The sequence below is a fragment of the Equus caballus genome, chromosome 23 (genome assembly GCF_041296265.1).
Source record: "Equus caballus isolate H_3958 breed thoroughbred chromosome 23, TB-T2T, whole genome shotgun sequence".
NCBI classification, from domain to species: domain Eukaryota; kingdom Metazoa; phylum Chordata; class Mammalia; order Perissodactyla; family Equidae; genus Equus; species Equus caballus.
Genome location: NC_091706.1, coordinates 27,515,484 through 27,538,218, shown reverse-complemented (window position 1 = coordinate 27,538,218; position 22,735 = coordinate 27,515,484). Strand labels below are relative to the sequence as shown.

Genomic DNA, 22,735 nt, shown 5'->3' with positions numbered 1-22,735 from the left:
TAACATGTTTACCCTTAGCTATAGTTAAAACTGAAATAAAAGTCATTTTAAACAATACATTTATGGTATCTTTTAGTATCTGTAAATCTTGTAGATTTGTAAGTCTTACATGCATGACATGCGATTTCTTTGTTCAGAAAGTTATCCCAACATTACTAATTTCCAAACTGACATATATACGAGCATTGCTTCTCAGAATTTAACAAGAGTATTATGTTGATGAATGATCTGTTTTCTGCTTCCTATCGTATCTTTTCTTTAATGCAGCTATTTGATAGATTTAGTAAGGTTATTTATATAAGGTTATTTATGTAAACTTTTTTTTTAAATATTTTTAGGAGTTGGAAAAGACCTTGGATGTATTTAATATAACTATATCCAGACAACAGGCAGAAGTTGAGGTAATTCTAGATTATCTTTCAAGTAGTAAAAACAAATCTAGATTCCATATAGATTTGACAGATGCTGTGATATTATTAGTAATGTGCAGTAATATACTGTTTTCTAAAAGGGGTTCAAATTTGCTTCTTGATGTTATAAGAAAATTCAATTTAATGTTTTGCTACGTCTGTTTAAATCAGACAAATTCTATGGGGAAAAAATTCTAAATAATTGGGCTTATCAAACACTCAGAGTTCATATGAAAGTGAAAAGTCAATTTTTTTTTGTAATTGCTGTCACTTGTAAGACAGTGGGGCTACCTACCTGGTTATCCTAAATCTTTATGTTTGGGTAATGTTGCAGTTACTGTGTTCTGTTGTCGGTTTGTGTATTGTTTATATTTATTCGCTTAAGCAGATAAGTTTTGGAAATATCATGCTTCTGTTTCTTCAGATTTTCTAAGTAAAGGATAATTTATCATTTATTTGAAAATTCATTTATTTTAGGTAAAGAAAGCTGGATACAGGATTTACAGAGAAGGAGCAAAAGATTCAGAGGAAAATAAAGGATGGTTTAGCTGGCTGTGGACTTGGTCAGAATCAAATACTAAAGAACAACCAGATGTTAAACCTGGAAGTATGTCCATTTCATTTTATAGTAGTGTTGTTAATCATCAGCTGATGATAGTGTAGCTAATTATCAGGTGTGAAACTAAAGTTTTGAAGAAAATTTCCTAATCAAAATAGACATTGTAAGTATATATACATGTGATAATTTATCCTTATTATCAAAATTACTATTAAAACATTGTAAATATACATTCAAATAAAAATAAATTTTTTTATCTCACTAATGTTTACAAAAGAGCTTTATGCCCAAAGGATTTAGAAAATGCATCTAGCACAATAATAGATAAGTAAAAATTCCAAAAGGATATAAGCCATTGTAAATTCTTGTTGAAATTGTTTCTGGGAAAGATTTTTGTTTCCTAACCAAATGCTTGAGATTATAGCCTTGGAGGCTTAGGAGCTTTGGTTTACATCTTGGATTTATCACTTAGTAACACTGTGGTGCTGGCAAATTATTTAAGCTCTCTAAACTTCAATTTTGTCATCTGTAAAATGAGGAACAATTATGTTATTAATACTACCCAACTTGTATGCTAAATGTATTGCCTAGCACAATGCTAAGTGCCTGATACAGTTAGACATTTTGTGAGCTCTTGCTTAATACAAATGTTTAGAAATTTATATTGCTAAATTCATGTATGTTTAGCAGTTTATGTTATTGGAGAATAATCCTTCTAAAATTGCCAACGCCATGCTAACATTCAGTAATTATAATTTCTTAAAAGTATTATAAGAAGAGAGTGAAATTTGTATTTAATTTATTAAAGGCAGCTAAATTTTGGGTTAGTTTTGTCTTGTTACCACTTAAGAACACAAAACACTTGTTTATGATTTTTAGTTCTTGAAGAAATGTTGACACCTGAAGAAAAAGCTTTGCTCTATGAAGCAATTGGCTATAGCGAAACAGCGGTTGATCCAACCTTGCCCAAAACAGTAAGATGTTTTTTTTACCTTATACCTCAGGGTTTAATGACAGATACGCCTATTTTTAATCCTTTCAGAAATACATATTATTGACTTGTTCTTTGATCTTTCTCTGGATCTGTAAATATTGCATTTATTTTAATTTCCAGATTAGGAATAAAAATTGCCTCCTACTTTTTAGTGTTACATGGTGATTCTTTCATATATAAAGAGTTGTTTTTAAAGTGTTTTTTGGCTTTTGGAAAGAATAAACTATCTGAATAAGAGTATTTGCTGTATTTATATATATGTATTTTTTTTTCCATTTTGTTTATTTGAATATATCTAGTTTGAAGCCATGAAGTTTTTTGTTCACTTGAAAAGTATGTCAATTGTTCTAAGAGAAAAACAAGAAAAGCCTGAGTTGTTAGATATTGTAGTAGAAGAATTTAGCACTTACATTGTGCAGAGACCAGGAGCACAAGCAATTAAGTAAGTATTAATTTATTTTATCTATGAGAAGAAGTTAGTTACAATCTTACAATATTTTGTAAAGAGGACTATGGTTTAATGTATCCTTTTGTATTTTTAGGAACTTTTAGACTTTTTTCCAGTAATATATATATTTTGGAATTACTAAAATAATGTGTTCAATAGAAAACTGCATGCTGAGGAAACATAGAGGGACACTGAAGAATAATACAAAAATATCAGCAGTCACACCATACTTAAAGAAACGGCATTAACAATTTGATTTTTATCTGGGAATGCCTTTATTTTACTTTCATTTTTAAAAATAGCTGTGTTGAGATATACTTCACATACCGTACAGTTCATCCATTTAAAGTGTACAATTCATTTGTCACCTGTACTGTATACCAGATTCACATTGATATATTTAAAAGGTTGTGTAACAATTACTGCTAATTCCAGAACATTTTAACTTCCCAAAGAGAAACCCTATACTCATTAGTAGTCACTTCGCATTCCTCACTCTCTCCAGTGTCTGGAAACAACTAATTTATGTTCTATTTCTAAGAATTTGTCAGTTTGGGGCATTTCATTTGAATGGAATCATACAATATATGGCCTTTTCTGTCCGGCTTCTTTTGCTTACCATGATATTTTCAAGGTTCATCTATTGTATAGCATGAATTAGTGCTTCATTCTTTCTTATGACCTAAGAATTTTCCATTGTATGGATATACCACATTTTGTTTGCCTATTTATCAATGAAAGATATGTGGTTTGTTTCCACTTTTTGGCCACTATAAATAATGCTGCTGTTAATATTCATGGACAATATTTTGTGTGGACAATAAGTTTTATATTTTCTTGGATATATACCTAGGAGCAGAATTGTTGCCTCATATGGTAACTCTATCTTTAACTTTTTGAGAAATTGCCAAACTGTTTCCAAAGCGGCTACACCATTTTACAGTCCCACCGGCGGTTTATGAGGTTTCCAGTTTATCTACATCCTTGCCAACATTTATCTGTCCTTTTGATTATAACCAGCATAATGGGTGTAAAGTGGTAACTCAGCTGTGGTTTTGATTTGCATTTCCCTGATGGCTAATGATGTTCAGCATCTTTTCATTTGCTTATTGACTATTTTTGTATATTTTTTGAGAAATGTCTGTTCTTTTGTCCATTTTAAAATTGAGTTGTCTTTTTATTGTGTTTTCTTTTCATTTTTTGATGGTAGCCTTTGAAATTCAAGTGTTTCTAATTTTGATGTAGTCCAATTTATTTTTTATTTTCTTGCCCTAAAAACTCAAGAAGTCTTTGCCTGACTCAAGGACACAAAGATATATTCCTGTGTGTTCTTGTGAGAATTTTATACTTTTACCTCTTAAATTTAGGTTTATGATCTATTTTGAGTTAATGTTTGTGTATGGTATGAAATAGGGGTCCAAATTCATTCTTTTGCTTGAGATTCTTCAGTTGTCCCAGCACCATTTGTTGAAAAAAACTGTTCTTTCCCCATCGAATGATCTTGGCACCCTTGTCAAAATGAGTTTACCATAAATGTAAGGATTTATTTCTGGCCTCCTGTTCACATTGACCTTTATCACTCAACTTCTGCCAATAACACACTGTCTTGATTATGACACCTTGGTAGTTAAATTTACAATCAAAAAGTGACTTCTCCAGCTTTTTCTTTCTCAAGATTGTGTTAGCTATTCTGACTTTAATTTCTATGTACATTTTTGGATCATCTTGTCCATTTCTGCAAAAAAAGCAGCTTGAATTTGATAAAGATTGTGTTAAATCTGTAGATCAATTTTGGGGGTACTGATATCTAAACAGTATTGTCTTCCAATTCATGAACTTTCAATGTCTTTCATTTATTTAGATCTTTAATTTCAACAGTGCTTTATAGTTTTCAGAGTACAAATTTTATGTCTCTTTTGTTAAATTTCTTCTCATGTATTTTATTGTTTTTGATGCTGTAGGGGAGGAAAAAGTTTTCCTTTTTCCTTGATCTCCTTTGGGTCCCTGACTCGGTCTGAAAATTAACTGGGAAAGACAGATTAATAAGAGAAAAGCATACAGATTTATTTAATATAAGTTTTATGTTGACACGAGAGCTTTCGTAAGGAAATGAAGACCCAAAGAACCAGTTGGCCTTATTATTTTTATGCTAAGTTTGATGAAAAGTGGACAGTTGTAGAGTAATATGATAGGTCAAGGAGTATAAGGTAAGTATAGTAACCTGGGAGAAACTTAGCAAGGCCTGTTCGTTAGGATTCTTCTCAGTGTCACTTTGTCTTTGGAGATAAGGATGCTCCTTTCCTCTGTGTATGGGGAGGGTACCTCTTACGTGAGAGTTTTATGACCTATTTGAGGGGAGAAGGATGGGGGAATGTCAGAGTAACTTCCTGCTTCTGCTATTTTCTCGAACTTCTTCAGCTTAAAATACTCAGTACGCCAAGATGCCATATTTTGAGGTAGTGCATCCTGAACCCCATCAATGCTATTATAAGTGGAATCATTTTCTTAATTTCATTTTTGGATTGTTTATTACAAGTGTGTAGAAATACAGTTGAGTTTTGTATATTGATCTTGTACCCTGCAATCTTGATGAACTTGTTACTTATTTCCAGTTTTTTAATAAATTCCCTAGCATTTTTACATACATGATCATGTCATCTGCAAATAGAGTTTTACTTCTTCCTTTTCAATGTGGATACGTTTTCTTTTCATTTCTTGCCTAATTACCCTGGCTTGAACCTCCACTACTATGTTGAAGAAAATGGTCAGAATGGGCATCCTTGTCTTGTTCCTCATCTTAAGGAAAAGGGCTCAGTCTTTCACCATTAAGTATCATGTTAAGTATGGGTTTTTCATAGATGCCTTTTATCAGATTGGAGAAGTTGCCTCTATTCCTAGTTTGTTGAGTCTTTTTTTGATCATGAAAGTTGTTAGATTTTGTCAAATGCATTTTCTGTGTCTATTGAGATGATCAGAAAGTTTTTGGTTTTTATTCTTTTGATATATGGTGTATTACCTTAATTTTCAGATGTTAAAATAACTATGTATTCCTGGGATAAAGCTCACTTGGTCATGTGTATAATCCTTTTTATATGTTGCTGGATTTGGTTTGCTATTATTTTATTGAGAATTTTTACATCTATATTCATAAAAGATACTGGTCTTTATTTTCTTGTGATGGCTTTGTCTGGTTTTTGTATTAGGATAATACTGCCCTCATAAAATGAATTGGGAAGTGTTCCCTCCTCTTTGGAGGAGTTTGTGAAGAATTGGTGTTTATTCTTCTTTAAATGTTTGGTAGTAAAATTCACCAATGAAATTATGGGGGCCTGAACTTTTCTTTGGGGGGAAGTTTTTAATTAATAATTCAATCTGTATTTGTTATAGGCCTATTTAGATTTTGTTTCTCTTTTAGTTAGTTTTCAGTAGTTTATTTCTTTTTAGGAATTTGTCCATTTCATGTAAGTTATCTAATTTGTTGGCATATAGTTGTTCACAGTATTACTATATAATCCCTTTCTCTGTCTGTGAGGCTGTTAGTATTGTCCTTTTTTATTCCTAATTTTTTGGAGTTTTTTATTTCTTAGTCTGGTTAAATTTTGTTGATCTTTTTTAAGGGCCAGACCTGTGGCTGAGTGGTTAAGTTTGTGTGCCCTGCTTCAGCCACCCAGGGTTTTGCCGGTTCGGATCCTGGGCACAGACCTAGCACCACTCATCAAGCCATGCTGAGGAAGCATCCCATGTAGCACAAACTAGGAGGACCTACAACTAGAATATACAACTATGTACTGGGGGCTTTGGAGAGAAGAAGGAGAAAAACAAAAAGATTGGCAACAGATCTTAGCTCAGGGCCAATCTTTAAAAAAAAACCTTTTTTTGTTGATCTTTTTTAAAAATCAGCTTTGGTTTTGTAAATTTTTAAAAATGTTTTTCTATTCTCTATTTCATTGATTTATCCTTGATCCTTACTATTTTTTTCATTCTGCTTGCTTTGAGTTTTGAGTATTTTTAAGTGGAAGGTTAGTTATTTGAGATTTTCTTTTGGAATGTAGGCATTTACTAATCCATTAACTTTCTTTTTTCTTTTCTCTTGAGAAAGATTCGCCCTGAGCTAACATCTGTCCCAATCTTCCTCTTTTTGCTTGAGGAAGATTTGCCCTGAGCTAACATCTATGGCCAGTCTTCCTCTATTTTGTATGTGGCTTGCCACCACAGCATGGCTGATAAGTGGTGTAGGTCCATGCCCAGGATCTGAACACGCAAACTTGGGCCACCGAAATGGAGTGCACCAAACTTAACCACTACGCCACTGGGCCAGCCCCCACCCCTGTTAACTTTCTTTAAAGTTTTTTTTCTCCTTTATTGATGTAAAATTCACATAACATAAAATTAACCATTCTAAAGACTACAGTTCAGTAGGATTGAGAATATTCGGAATGTTGGACAATCACTACCTCTATCTGATCAAAGCATTATCACTATCACAAAGCGAAACCCCATACTCATGTAATTACACCCAATTTTCCCTCTCCTCCTGGCCCCTGGAAAACACCAATCTGCTTTCTGTTTCTATAGATTTACAAATTCTAGTTATATCATATAAATGGAATCATATGGTATGTGACCTTTTGTGTCTGACTTTTTCACTTAGCATGTTTTCATGGTTCATCCATGCTGTTATATGTATCAGAATTTCATTCCTTTTTAAGGCTGAATAATATTTCCTTGTATGTATATACCACATTTTGTTTATTCATTTATCTCTTGAGGGACATTTGTGTTCTTTCTGTCTTTTGGTTATTGTGACAATGTTGCAGTGAACATTCATGTACAAGGATTTGTTTGAGTACCACTTCTTTTGGTAGGTACCCAGGAGTGGAATTACTGAGTCATAGGGTAATTCTGTTTTTAACTTTTTGAGGAAGTGCCAAATGGTGTTCCACAGGGTTGCACCATTTTACATTCTTACCTGCAATATACAGGGATTCAGTTTTTCCACATCCTTCTCAACACTTAACTTTCTTTTTTCGCTTGTTTGTTCTTTTTAAATTATAGCCATTCTTATGGGTATGAAGTGTGGTTTCTCCTTGTGGTTCTGATTTGTATTTTCTTAATTACTAATGATGTTGAGCATCTTCATGTGGATGTTGGCTGTTTATATATCTTCACTGGTTCTGTTTTTTAATTGGGTTATTCTTTTTGTCATTGAGTTTTTAGAATGCTTTATATATTCAAGATACTAGACTCTCATCAGATACATGATTTGCAAATATTTTTTCCCATTCTTCAGCTTGTCTTTTCACTTTCTTGATAATGTCCTTTGATGCACGTAAGTTTTTAATTTTGATGTTCAGTTTATCTGTTTTTTTTTTCTTTTGTTGCTTGTACTTTTGGTATCATATCTATCATATCAAAAGCTCATGCTTTTTTTTTCCCCCCCAAAAGCTCATGTTTTTGGAATCATGATTAGCCTAATCCAAGATTTTGGAAATCTAGTCCTATATTTTTTTCTAAGAGTATTACAGTTTTCTCTCTTATGTTTAGGTTTATGATCCACAGTGAGTTAAGTTTTGTATATGGTACAAAGAATGAATACAACTTGATTCTTTTGTATGTCTATATCCAGGTGTTCCAGCACCACTTGTTTAAGAGATTATTCTTCCCCATTGAATGGTCTTGGTACCCTTGTTGAAAATCAATTGGCCAGTTCTGGACTCTGAGTTCTTTTCTGTTCTAGACCCTGATTATGTCTATCCTTATGCCACTATCACACTGTTTTGATTACTTTAGCTTTGTAGTTAAGTTTTGAAATTGTGAAGTGTGAGTCTTCCAACTTGTTCTACTTTTTCAAGAATGTTTTGGCTATTCAGGTTCCCTTGCAAATCCATATGAATTTGAGAATTGGCTTTTCTGTTTCTGCACAAAAGCCCCTTTGATAGGGATTGCCTTGAACTTGTAGATTGCTTTCAGTAGTATTGCCATCATAGCAATATTAATTTTTCCAATTGGTGAACCTGGGATAGCTTTCCATTTATTTTTGTTTGTCTGAGAAAGTCTTTATTTCTCCTTCACTTTTGAAGAAAAATTCACAGGGTACAGAATTGTAGGTTGGTGGGTTTTTTTCTCTTACACTTTAAATTTTTCACTACACTCTAGTCTTGCTTGTATCGTTTCTGAGAAGACAGATGTAATTCTTATCTTTGCTCCTCTGTGGGTAAGGTGTTTTGTTTTTCCCTCTGGCTTCTTTCAGGATTGTTTCTTTATATTTGGTTTTCTGTAGTTTGAAAATATGCCTGTATGTAATTTTTTTGGCACTTATTCTGCTCAGTGTTCTCTGAGCTTCCTGGTTCTGTGTTTTAGTGTCTGACATTAATTTGGGGAAATTCTCAGTCATTAGTATTTCAAATATTTCTTCTGTTCCTTTCCCTCTTTCTTCTTCTGGTATTCCGATTATACATATGGTACACCTTTTGTACTTGTCCCACAGTGCTTGATTATTCTGTCTGTTTTTTAGTCTTTATTCTCTGCTTTCTGTATTTTACAATTCTACTGATAAATTCTCTAACTCAGAGATTAATTTTCTCAGCCTCTTCCAGTCTTCTAGTGAGCCTGTCAAAGGCATTCTTGTTACAGTGTTTTTGATCTTTAGCATTTATTTTTGGTTCTATCTTAAGATGTCCTCTTTCTGCTTACATTGTTCATCTGTTCTTGCATGCTATCTGCTTTATCCATTGGATCCCTTAGGATATTAATTGTGGTTGTTTTAAATTCCTGTTCATATAATTCCAGCATCTTTGCATGTCTGTAGTTCTGGCGCTTGCTCTGTCACTTCAAATTGTGTTTTTACCTTTTGGTATGCCTTACTATTTTTTCTTGATAGCCAGACATGATATACTGGGTAAAATGAGCTGCTGTAAATAGGTCTTTAGTAATTTAGTTGTAAGATGTGGGGGAAGGGGAACAGTTCTATAGAATTACAATTAGTTCTCAGTCTTTTAATGAGCTGTGCTTCTGGACTGTGAACTTAACAAGAGTTTCTCAGTTTTTTCCTCCCTGCTTAGGTGGCACAGGATAGTGGGCTGGTCTGTGTATTTCCCTTCTCCTGGAAGGAATGGTAGACCTGACTGGAGTTGAATATTTCCCTTCCCTAGGTCATTTTGGCTCTGATGATACCCCCTCAGGTTAGGCTCTGGTTAATTAGTTTCTCCAGAGGGCAGGCCTTGTTAAGATCAGAGTACTCTGCATATATTTTTTTTTTTTAAATATATTTATTTATTCCTTTTTTGCCCCAAAGCCCCCTGGTACATAGTTGTATATTCTTAATTGTGGGTCCTTCTAGTTGTGGCAATGGGACGCTGCCTCAGCATGGTCTGATGAGCAGTGCCATGTCCGCGCCCAGGATTCGAACCAACGAAACACTGGGTCGCCTGCAGCGGAGTGCGCGAACTTAACCACTCGGCCACGGGGCCAGCCCCTACTCTGCATATTTTTAAATGGTTTCTTTTTCCCCTCTCCTTGCCTGAAGGACGAGATATTTTTCTCCAATATTTACCGTGGGAACCTGGTCAAATTCCTGTAGGTATATCTCAAAATATTGTAGAGGCTCCCCTATGACTGGGTCCCCCTAGAGTTTTTAACTCTCAGAATTGTCCACCCTGAGTCTCCAGCAATTCATCAGTTACAGTTCAGGATTTCCTACCTGGGTACTGGTGTCCGTGGTGGTTTCCTTTTGTGAGTCTCTGCTCTGCCAAGACGACTCCGTGTAGTCACCTTTCTGTCTCTCCAGTCTTGGGGGCAGCAGTTTGCCCTGTGTCCTCCCCTCTCTTATATATCCAACAAGAGTTGTTGATTTTTCAGTTCAGTTTTTTATTTGTTATTAGTACAGAGTGGTGACTTCCAAATTCTTTTCGTGGGGAATCAGACACCCCTAACCCTTAATAGCTTTTTTATATAGAAATCAACATGTGAATAGGGTTTTTTGTGAATTAATCTATGTCAATTCAGATTGAATAGTATATTTTCTTTGACGTGAGTGGAATGGAGTGGGAAACGCAAAGTGGAATTGCTTTTACTAATTTTCATTTTGTTATTTTCAATTTGAAAAATAGTTTCAAATTGTATTGATTAGTGGTTTTTGTCCTACCTTTTTTCATGCAGATTTGAAACCAAAATAGATTCATTTCATGTTACTGGATTGCCAGATAATTCATCAAAACCCCGCCTCCTGTCTTCATTGGATGATGCTACATCACTCTTCCAAATTACATTTGAGATAAATCCATTAGATGAAACAGTTGCTCAAAGGTGTATCATAGAAGCTGAACCTTTAGAAATGATATATGATGCAGTAAGCATTTTTTTAATTCCTAAGTTTTAATATATTTCAATTACCTTTCAGTTTGTGCCTCATGTTAGTGATACTTATTTTAACAGAGAACTGTGAATAGTATAGTGGAATTCTTCAGACCTCCGAAAGACGTACATCTAGCACAACTCACTTCAGCGACTTTGACAAAACTTGAAGAATTTCGAGAGAAGACAGCAACAGGTTAATGCCACTGTTAATCTTGGTGAATTAAGTACTGTATCTTTTACTAAACTTTTAGTTATTTAAAACTGATTTTAGTGAAATATACTTTAAATTTATATTTCTGGACTAGAGACAGTTTAGTTAAAACTAATTTGGTACTTTTATATTTAAATTGAGATATAACAATAATCATTTCTTCAATAAGAAAGGTCAGACGTATTAACCATGTTCAATTTATTTGCAAAATTTTGTTAGGATCTGTGGAATTCTGTTGATGACAGAAACTGGTCTGTCATTTTCCTTTCTTGTAATGAGTTCTAGATTTTAATCTGTTGGCCTCAGAAAATACAAAATCCATCCTTTTCTGTTCTTTCGGAGAGTTTGTGTAATATTTCGTGTTATTTCTTCCTTTGGTGTTTTGCATAATTTAGCAGTAAAACAATTTAGGCTTGAAGATTTCATTGTGGAAGATTTTAAATTAACAGATTCCCTTTTTAAAATATATAGATGACTATAGAGATGATCTGTATGATGTAAGTGCTGTGTAATTTGTTGAGACTTGTACGGTGATTTAAAAAAATGTTCTGCATGTGTTTGAAAAGCATATATTTTTCATATCTGTACAAATCCTTTAGGTCACATTTGTTTCTCATGTACTTCAAATCTTCTCTATCCTTACTGGATTTTTTTCTATGTTTTGTTACCACATTCTAACAATTATTTAAAGAAATACATGAAAAATAGCTTACTGTGAATGTAGATTTGTCTGTTTCTTGTGGATCTGACATTTTTTCTTTATATATTTTGATGCTATCCTTAAGTACATGTAGAAATAAAATTTTCTTCTCCTATGAACCAAATCTTTTATCTGTATGAATTTGACTGCTTTTATTTTTAGTAATGCTTTAATTTTTTCCCTTTACAGTTTATTTTTAACTTTTGTTCTCTAGGTTTCTTTTGGTTAGAATTTGCCTGCTATATGTTTTTTTCAATCTTTTACTTACTTTTTTCCCTGTATCTTTATTTTTAGATGTGTTGTGTCAACAACATAAATACACTGGGATGTTTTTCAATCTTTATTTACAGTCTTTTTTTTTTTTTTTTTGCTTGAGGAAGATCAGGCCTGAGCTAACATCTGTGCCAGTTTTCCTCTATTTTGTATGTGTGAGACTGCCACAGCATGGCTGATGAGTGGAGCAGGTGTGCATCTGGGATCTGAACCCCTGAACCCCAGGCTGCCAGAATGCAGTGCACAGAACTTTAACCAGTTGGCTGTGGGGCTGGCCCTGTTTCACTCTTTTTTACTCTAGTAGTTATAACACACGTTTTTCTCAAAATATAAATTTATCGTAAAATTTTACCTCCTCTTAGTCGTTCCAAGGACTTTAGAACACTTGAACTCCATTTACTATCCTCCTGATTTACATACTGTTGTTATTTTTTTTGTTTTACTTGTAAGTCTTTGTGTTTTTTTAAAAATTTTATACAATGTTATTTTTGGATAGTCAATGTTAGTTTAGAATTACCTACGTATTAACTACTTTCTTTGCTCTTCATTCTTATCTGCACCTCACACCTTTTATCTGGGATTATTTCCTTTCTGTTAGAAGTTTATTTATAAATTTTTTCTTTAGTGAGAATCTGCTGTTGGCAAACTATTTGTTTTTTGTTTTGTTTTGGTCTGGAAACAGTTTCTTTTTTTTTTTTTTTTTTTTGGAAACAGTTTCTTTTTGTCCTCAGTTTTGAAAGACATTGTTATTGGATATAGAATTCAAGGTTGGCAGTTATTTTCTCCTCAACACATTGAAGTGACCATTCTACTATCTTTTGGCTTCCATTATTGATGTTGAGAATTCAAGTGTCAGTGTTTGCTGCTGCTTTGTAGATTATCTGCACTTTTTCTTTTACGTTTAAGGTCTTCTTTTGGTCTTTTATATTTCTATAGTTTCAATATGATGTATTCAGCTATGGATCCAATCTGAAGATTGGTAGTTTTAATGAGTTCTAGAAGATCCATATGGAAAATTTCTAACCATTAACCCTTTAGATATTTTTTTCTCTCTAATCTCTTCTTCTGGAACTCCAGCTACATGTATTTTAGTATTTCTTACCCTTTCTTCCATTCTTCTTAACTTCTGTATCCTATTTTCTTTCCATCTATTTTCTTCTGTGTTACATGCTGGGTAATTTCTTCTAATTTATCTTCTGATTTACTGAATCCCTCTTCAACTGTGTCTAATATGCTATTAAATCTTTCCATTGAGTTTAATTTTGATGGTTATATATATATATATTATTTATTTATTTTAATTTGTGGAAGATTAACCCTTAGCTAACATCTGCTGCCAATCCTCTACTTTATATGTGGGATGCCTGCCACAGCATGGCTTGACAAGTGGTGCGTAGGTCCACACCTGGGATCCAAACTGGCAAACCCTGGGCCACTGAAGTGGAACGTGTGAACTTAACTGCTGCACCACCAGACTGGCCCCCATATTTTTTATTTTAGAAATTGTTTTGCTATATTTAAAATCTGCTTTGTCATTCATTATAGTTTTTTGCTTCCCATGGATGTCTTCAATATTGTCTTTTATTTCTTCAACCATCAAAGTATAGTTATTTTATGTTCTGTCTTACCAGATAATTCTCTCTTCAAATAGTTCCATTATGTGAAGACTTTTTTGTTTTTCTCTCTTTTGTTTCTGCTGGTTCTTATTCATGATAACCTTTATCTTTTTGTGCTTGGTGGTTTTCTATTGTGAGCTGCTCATTTTTCTTAGAAAATTATTTGAGAGAATTCTCTGGAGTCTAGGATAAATGGATTTTCATTCAGGGAAGAATTTTTTCTTCTTCTGCCAGGTATGTTGGGCATGTTGGTGGGACCGCTTTAAACTTATTGCTTGAAACACTCTGGAATGCCAGGAAATGCTGGGCTACATATCTGATTGAGGATCATGTTGTGATTACAATCAGGGATACTACCTTCCTTTTCCCAGTGTTTTTCACAGCCTGTCTTTACATTCCCCTGTGGGTGGGTTTTAGGGAGCGAAGGTTTAGCTTCTGAATTCCTCTTAACCTTGAATGTGTATCTTCCGAGATCTCAGATTTGTGAGAACTCCTGCTAGACTCTTCATCTTTATCTTCTGTTCCCTATACTCTGTGAGGCTATGAAAAGGAGTTCCCAAATTCACCAGGTAGAAAGTGGTCTCAGGATAAAATTTTTCTGGGCTCCATTTAAATCTGTTAGCTTACTCCTCCAATTTGGGTTTTGGCTTGATAAATACTTACTCTTACACCTCCTCGCAGTGTTTTTTAGTGGGTTTTTTGTTGCTGTTTGTTTGTTTTGTTTTATATCCAACATTTTTTGTTGCTTTTAGTGGAAGACTAGGTCTGGCTACCTACTCATCCATATTACCAAGATGTGGAAATATAGTTAAATGTTTTAGTTTAAGTTCAGGACTTTATCTTTGTTAAAATTCATCTTGCTAGATTGATCCATTTTTCATCTTTTTTGTGTATCTGAGTCTTGTCTTTGAACCCTAGGATAAGTGGATATTATTTTCTGGGAAATACCATTCACTATCCACTGACACTTGACTGCTCAAGGGTAGTTAGACCTTCTTGGTGTCGTGGACACCTTTGACGGTTTGGTGAAGCCCAAGGATCCCTTCTGAAAATAATGGTTTTAAGAATGTAAAATAAACTATATAGAATTACAAAGAAAATAAATTGTAGTAAAACATAGTTTCAAAATACTTTTTTAGAAACCCAAATTTGTGATAGTAGTAATATATCTGCTTTTCTTTATTTATGGGTTAAAATAACAAGAATTAACAGCAGATCAAAAAACTACCTTAAATTGGCAAGTGTAAATGATATTTCAGTGTATCTGCAACAATTATGTTAAGGAATAAAAATGAAATGATATGCAGTTTCTATAGGTAACAAAGTCACTGGTGTAGTGGTTTATTGTCTACATTTTTAATAGAAGGAAATGCTAAATGTCAGCAGTAGTTAATGAAAATAGAGATGTGGTTTTTTTTCCCCATTCAGGTTCATGAAAACTCTGAATTCCATTCATGAACCCCTGGTTAATGGTGCCTGATCTAGTTCATATTTCTAAATTTTTCCTCAAGAATATAAAGACATACTTTAAGTACATTGCTGAAATATTGGTATCCTATGTCTGTAATAGTTCCTCAATTTATGACTTATCTATTTAGTAGAAATGAAAAAAAAATCCAGAAAAGAAGAAATCTAGTAACTATAGAATGCCTCATTTTTGTGAAATTTATTGGCTTTTAATGATTAGTGCTTCCCTTTCTACTTGTGGATTAATTTATGTGGTTAAAATTTTCTCAAAATCCACATTCACTTGACCAGTTAATAAAAGATATTAACTTATCTTTTTTCCTTTCTAAAGAAATCTGGGTGTTTGTCCATTTCAGTCTTTTAAGATCTCTGTAGTTCTCAGTGATTTCTTGGAAATTATTAATATTGATTGAGTAATATCACCAGCTTAGATATCTGGGATGTGATCTGAGTGAACCATTAAATAGAAGTCTCACCAATTAGCTTTAAGTTCTCTAACTATGTTCTCCTTCTCCCAGGTTGAATGTAGTCTTTGACAGAGAAGATGGATAGAAAAAATAGGAATGGAGCTATTCTGCTTTTCCTTCTCTCTTATCATTATACCGTATATCCCAAAGATTTGTTTTGCTTCCATGTTAGGTTTTCTCTGCTCTGACTGTAACTAACGCCTCACTTTAAAGCAGCTAACTTTTTTCCCCAGTATATACCAAGCATTTAATCTTACTGACCTTCTTATAGATTCGTAAAACTTTCATATTTGTCTTTGGTAATACATCTTTCCTATTGTGAATGTCTCCTTAAAGTCTGAGATTATTGCAGAGACCAGTACTTTTGGCTTTTTAATTCTTGGCTGAAATTCTCATTGTGAAGTGATTTCTAGTTTTATTGTCAGAGTTTTGTTTTCCATTATATTCAGTTTATCCTCGTTGGTAAAAATGGGATATACTGATTACCATTCTCCTTTGTTTCCTGTCTCTCTTAAGAGAAAATATTTTAGCCAGGTAAATCAAGAAATCCCCTCATGTTTTGATCAGACCTTCAAAAAATATCTAACTAGTTTTAGTATCCTATTTTTAGGCTACACTACCTCTCAGTTTTATAATATGCATCTTGAATACATTATTTTCCCTTTTTCACACAGGTGTGCATTATATTGTTCAAAATCTCTCTCTCTCCTCTGGTTTTTACTCATTTTCCCTGTTATTTTCTACATCTGAGTATGTTTTATGTTAGATTGCAGATGATGCCTTTACTCTAGAAGTTGTAGGGTTTGCATTTCCGCCTCCACTGTTTGTTATAATCTCAAATTCCATTTATAGTTCAAATTCTGTGTATTGGTATATTATATACTCAGTAGAATTCATAAGCATAAGATCAGGCCTCTTCTCTGATAGAATCCTCCTGATTTATAGAGACCATTACTCATTATAGTTAAGTATAAATATGTTGTATTAGAAACTCACTGTAGTCATTTAGCGATTTTTTTCTTCTAAGATTTGTTTTCCTAAGATTTTATTTTTTTACTTAAAAAAAATTACCAAGATAGTAAATATTCACTATATAAAGTCAAAATGTTTTAGAAATAGTTTAGAAAGTGGAAGTTCTCAGTATTTACCTTTTAGGGGTAACAAATTTTACAATTTGAAGTCTATTCTTCTAACTGTGTTTTCTGTACACAAATAGTATCATTTATTATTATTTAGAATAAAAATGCTGATATTATGAAAAAATGGGGTGCTACTGTGTTTTTGAATTTAATTTAAAAAATTCAATAATAATTTTGGATTTTTCCAGAAAGTTAAAATCTACCCATTTGGGAAGAGATTCATATCTGTTATATAGCTCTGTTTTGGTTCTTTTATTCCTTCATTCATTCCCTCCTTCCTTTCTTTCATTTTTCTACATTAACCCCTGTTAATTATCCTCTTGCTCTATAACCTGATTTCTTTCTTGTATTATTTTCTTCATCCTTTCTAGGAAGTCAAGGTTTTCAGATCTTTTCCTTTTTGTCAAGTAGAGGGATCAGCTTCTAGAACATACTCATGTGGTTATCTTTTGTCAAATGTGGTCATTTTGACAGATGTAGTCATTTATTAAAACTCTTCTTTTGAAGTGTAGGGTTCTCTGATAGGATTATAGTCATTCATTTTTCTTCACTGATCTCATTTATTCACTCATCCAAATATTTGTCAAGAGCCTAATCTGTGTTGGATACTGTGCTAGGTGTTGGGGAATACAACGGTCATCAAAACAGATATTCTTGCCTATTGATGGATTTTATAATCTTATGGATAGGACAGACATAAAATTGTTATCTACTTAAAAATTGTGATAAATGCTTTTTGGGTCCAGTCAAGAGAGAGAAACCACACGGTAATTTAAACTGGTAAAGTTGAACATAATGAATGATTAACTGTAATGAGGGATTGGCTCACTATTCCAAAGAGTAATTTTAAAGAATATAGGAAGAATAGCTATAAGAAGTAACTACTACCATAAGGCTGACATAGCATTCCTGGAAAGAGGTCCTTCTCCCTCCCCAAGGACTGAGATCCAGACGTTGCTGGAGAAGATATAAGTATGGCTCACTACATGGCAAAGAAATTACTGTGGTGCTATGCTGGCAAAACTGGCTGGAAATTTGCTCTGAAACTTTTTGGAAACTGGTTTTGAAGAAAGCCACACTACTGAAGAATATTGCTTGGTGAGCACACTGGAACCAGGAAGCAAAACCCTGTCCTTATGCAGTGTCTCTCCAGGGTTCTCTATCTCCTTCAGTGCTGGTTGGCAATGGAAAAGTGTTTAATAAGGGCTCACGTCCACTTTTATAGAGCAGGCAAATGGGTGAATATGGGGCTGATAGAGGAAACGGATTGCTAACAGGCCCAGATACTGTGAAGGAAATGAGAATAATGGATGCCCCAATTTAGTTTTGGTGGTGGTGTCAGAAAAGATCTTTTTAAAAAATTAACATTAAGACCAGATGTGTAGGATCCACTCAGCTGAAGAGTATAAGGAGGAGTCTTTGAAGCAGTGGTCAACTGTGAAGGCCCTAACCTGGGACAGAATTTGGAAGCTGCGAAAAGCTGGATTAGTTCTAATGTAGTTAGTGAGGGGGATAGTGGGATGATGTTAAAAAGGCATAATCTCTATTATGCAAAACCTTGAAAGTCATATTAAGCGGTTTGGATTTTGTTTTAAGTGCAATGAGAAATAGGGGAGAGACACAATAGACTTATATTCAAAATAAAATGAAATACTCACTTCCCCCTCTCTCTTCCATTAAAAAACAAACTAGAGGGGCCAGCCCCATGGCCGAGTGGTTAAGTTTGCATGCTCCACTTCAGGGGCCCAGGGTTTCGCCAGTTTGGATCTTGGGTGCGGACATGACACTGCTCATCAGGCCATGCTGAGGTGGTGTCCCACATAGCACAACCAGAAGGACCTGCAGCTAGAATACACAACTGTGTACTGGGGGGCTTTGGGGAGGAGAGGAAGAAGGAAAAAAGAAGATTGGGAACAGATGTTAGCTCAGGTGCCAATCTGTAAAAAAAAAACAAACACTAGACAGATCACTCTTTGCTGACATCAAGAAAGGCTGCGTTGAAAGTAAGGCTCAAAGTAAGACTTCCAGGGAGTACAGGACTTAGATTTACAAATCTAAGCAGGAATACCTGAGACAGATCATTCTGATTGAGGAATTCTTATAGTGGAGATGGAATTGAGGGTAGAGAAATGCTTAACAATTAGATGGGGATTTGAATGCCAGATTGTCCCTTTTGGCTGCTGCTTGTGGCTCTCATACCTGACTCACCCACCAAACCAACTTTAGTAAAACCATGTCGTCTGTGTTTGAATCCATATCATTTGGGGAAAAAATTAACAATTGTGTTTTGAGTCAGTTCTGCTATTAAATTGCAAGCTTATTGGGTGATCTTCAGAATTCTGTGATGATCTGTTAATCTGTGTTTACCTCTCAACACCCTCCATCCCCATTTTAAGAGATTTCACTTGAATCTGCTTCTTATCGACTGTTGAAACGTCAAGGTGTTTTCTTCCTTTCTCTCTATTAGAGTCTTGCTTGGGCCTGCCTGGGCAAGGCCTTTGGAGTCTCTTAGGATGACACAATTTTGATATCAATTTTTCATATTGGGAAGAGATGTCCCAGACTTAGGCTATTTATTCTCAATTATTCTATAAATATGTATATTTAAAACAAGATATTTTGATTATTTTTAATTTAATTATTTTTTCACTAGCCTGTATATCAGGCCATTCATCTCTTGGCACTTGACTTTCTTGCTCCACATCTGCTTTCAAGCTTTACTTTTCTCAATCATTGTAAAGACATTTTATCTGAGTATGTTTTTATAATTTTAATTTATTATAAGTACATTTAAAGTTGCTGACTTGTTCTTCAGTTCATACATATTTTCTTTAATCATAAATCCTTAACTTTAAAGGTTGTGTTAAAATACACCAGTCTTGGGCTGGCCCCATGGCCGAGTGGTTAAGTTCACGCGCTCTGCTGCAGGCGGCCCAGTGTTTCGTTAGTTCGAATCTTGAGCGCGGACATGGCACTGCTCATCAAGCCACGCTGAGGCAGCATCCCACATGCCGCAACTAGAAGGACCCACAATGAAGAATATACAACTATGTACTGGGGGGCTTTGGGGAGAAAAAGGAAAAAAATAAAATCTTTAAAAAAAAAAAATACCAGTCTTCCTACATTTAAGCTGTTTGACTTTAATCCTTCATAATAGTGTATTTCATATTAATGAAATAAAAAAACATGGAATGATTTCTTTTGGGGATTTAGCTTTTGCAGAAGAAGGGACTAGATGGTGATGAAATATAAGTCAGGGTAGTTCCAAACAGAAATATCATGAACTGTTCAAATGTCATTTGACTTTCTGGATCAATTCTTTTATAAAATCTTGGGGCTTTTTTTTTTTTTTTTTAAGATTTTATTTTTTTTTCCTTTTTCTCCCCAAAGCCCCCCGCCGTTACATAGTTGTATATTCTTCGTTGTGGGTCCTTCTAGTTGTGGCATGTGGGATGCTGCCTCAGCGTGGTTTGATGAGCAGTGCCATGTCCGCGCCCAGGATTCGGACCAGCGAAACACTGGGCCGCCTGCAGCAGAGCGCGCGAACTTAACCACTCAGCCACGGGGCCAGCCCCATTCTTGGGGATTTTTTTGCAAAGGCTTTTTGGGTTAATCACTGCCCTTCCTGTTCAACTTTCTTGTGGCCTTTTCCTAACCTATACCTAATCTGGACAAAATGTTGAGTTAAAATGCATATACTCTTGACTGCAGTATGAGAGTGTATACATTAAATAAACTACATAAATTTCTTCAGTCCAGCCATTCAGAATTTTACATACTGGATTCTTACAGTCATTTTTTAGTTTCTCGTTATAATTCATGTTAAAAAAAATCTAGTCCTCTCGATAGTTCTTGTGTAGATTTTTTGTTGTATTTTGTGAAGAGAGGTTCCTTTCTTTGATATCAGATCCCCTCACCTTTATAAATCAACATTGTTTGTTCACTCAAACTGATTCAGTGGCTGCTCACAGAATTATCTCTTTAAGGTGGAGTTCCCATCTCATGGGGTCATAATAATCTGATAAATGATAGTAATTTGTTTAGATTTAAAAGCAGATGCTGGACTTAGGAACATAAAAGAGATTAATTTGATATACAAGTTACATGCAAGTGAATGAATTTATTAGAATAAGAAACCTCAAGTGAATGAAATACCTAAGGAATGGAGAACTCTAGTTTGTTACCTTTTTCTGGCTTACATATGGTTTTATTGAAGATGATTTAATAATCCAGGAGTTTTCATTGTCTCAGAGTAATATAAAGATCAAATATCATTGTTTAGTATGGTAGATGTATTAAGTTCATGAATTGGGAATTGTATAGATTCTAATGTAGCAGTTATGAATAAATGTTTCATACATCTTAATTTTTTTAGAGATTTATATCTCTCTCCAGTTTCACCCAAATTGAGTTTACCAGTTAAAAACATTTATTTGAAGAATCATTGCTATTTTGTACTCAGTTATATTTAATTAGGAGTGTACACATTGACTAAAATATTTTAACTTTATATTGAGAGTATTTGCTTAAGGTCATTTTAAAGTTAATTCTAATTTCACATTATTGTAAGACTGTGCTACCAATTCGTATGTTTGATGATTCTCTATTTCTTGAGGAATTCGTGAAAACTATTCATTGTGAAGATTTAAATTTTTTGCAGGTCTGATGTATATTATTGAAACACAGAAAGTTCTTGATCTCAAAATTAATTTGAAGGCTTCATATGTTATTATCCCACAAGATGGAATTTTTAGCCCTACATCAAATCTACTTCTTTTGGATCTTGGTCATCTAAAGGTATATACTAATAATATGTGTTTTATAATAGGGCATTTAGGGTGTTTCTTTGTTTAAAATGTATTTTATTTTTTAGTTTGGTTTGGGATATTGATTTTTAGATTTATGGTAGATGCTAGGATTTAAGAAATCTTCCTTTCTGGTGAATGAAGTGAAGCTTCATTTAATTAGGTAGTTTTCCTATATTTCTAAAAGCAAAATGACAAGTTGAACTCTGCAGGTCAGGAGTGAATCTAAGAATTAAATTTATAGAACTTGAGAGTAATGGTTGAGGAGTTTTTTTTCTTTTCAATTTAAATTTATTATCTGATTAATTAAAATATATAGAATAAGAGGGAGTTCTGGAAGTAATTAAATATATCTTCATCCCTCTGAAATTTTTTGTGTATATAACTTTAGATATTGACATTTTAATATTTGTATTAAATAATCCTAAATTGAGAGATGGTCTTCTTGCATTTACTTAAGTCATTTCCCTTTCTTTCCAATTATGTAAATTTTTCTTCAGTTTTGAGTAGAGAATAATCTTTTTCTGTGTTTCTAGATCTGCACTATTCAATATGGTACGCACTGGCCACATGTAGTTGTTTAAATTGATTTAAATTAAATTAAATTAAAAATTTATTTCCTTAGTCACATTAGCCACATTCAAGTGTTTACTAGTCAGAAGTGGCTAGTGACTACTCTGTTAGCACAGACAGAGAACAATTCCATCATTGTAGAAAGTCCTATTGGACCGTATTGCTCTAGATCATTAAATGTAGAAGAATAGCTCTAACAATTTAAAGACCCAAGAGGAACTGGCCCAGTGGTGTGGTGGTGAAGTTCAGTGCACTCCACTTTGGCCACAGGGTTCGCAGGTTTGGATCCTGGGCACAGACCCACACCACTGTCAGCCAGGCCGTGGCACCAACTCACGTACAAAATAGAGGAAGATTGGCACAGATGTCAGCTCAGGGCTGATCTTCCTCAAGCAAGAAAAGAGGAAGATTGGCAACAGATGTTAGCTCAGGGTGAATCTTCCTCACAAAAAAAAAAAATAAAAACCCAAGAGAGATGGGTAATATTAGAATGCTCTTTATGGCTATCTAACAAAAATGTGCCTTTCCTTGATATTGACATTCTCCTTTATTATACTTTTTATTCTTCAGTTGTAATCATGTAGACATCTGCTGGATTTATGTTTATGATAAAATTTACACAGCTAATTATTCATATTTGAATTTGGTTATGGAATTGATTCAGGATATAGTGGAAGGAGCATGTGGTCAGGAGTAAGGGTATCTATCTGGTTATGTG

The 22,735-nt window shown here is 34.0% G+C and overlaps 1 protein-coding gene across 9 annotated transcripts in view; it reads left to right on the top strand.

The window, feature by feature from the left end:
* Window positions 1–22,735, top strand: part of VPS13A (vacuolar protein sorting 13 homolog A) — a 233,962-nt gene that overhangs the window by 45,048 nt on the left and 166,179 nt on the right. For all 9 annotated transcript variants that reach the window (XR_011431384.1, XR_011431387.1, XR_011431386.1 and 6 more), the window contains 7 exons: window positions 339–401; window positions 888–1,017; window positions 1,849–1,943; window positions 2,263–2,405; window positions 10,569–10,758; window positions 10,845–10,959; window positions 21,300–21,436. Coding sequence is in view for 5 of the 9 variants with exons in the window: in XM_023627180.2 (XP_023482948.2) it covers window positions 339–401; window positions 888–1,017; window positions 1,849–1,943; window positions 2,263–2,405; window positions 10,569–10,758; window positions 10,845–10,959; window positions 21,300–21,436 (873 nt within the window). In the remaining 4 variants the exon portion in view is untranslated. The remainder of the gene's footprint in view (window positions 1–338; window positions 402–887; window positions 1,018–1,848; window positions 1,944–2,262; window positions 2,406–10,568; window positions 10,759–10,844; window positions 10,960–21,299; window positions 21,437–22,735) is intronic.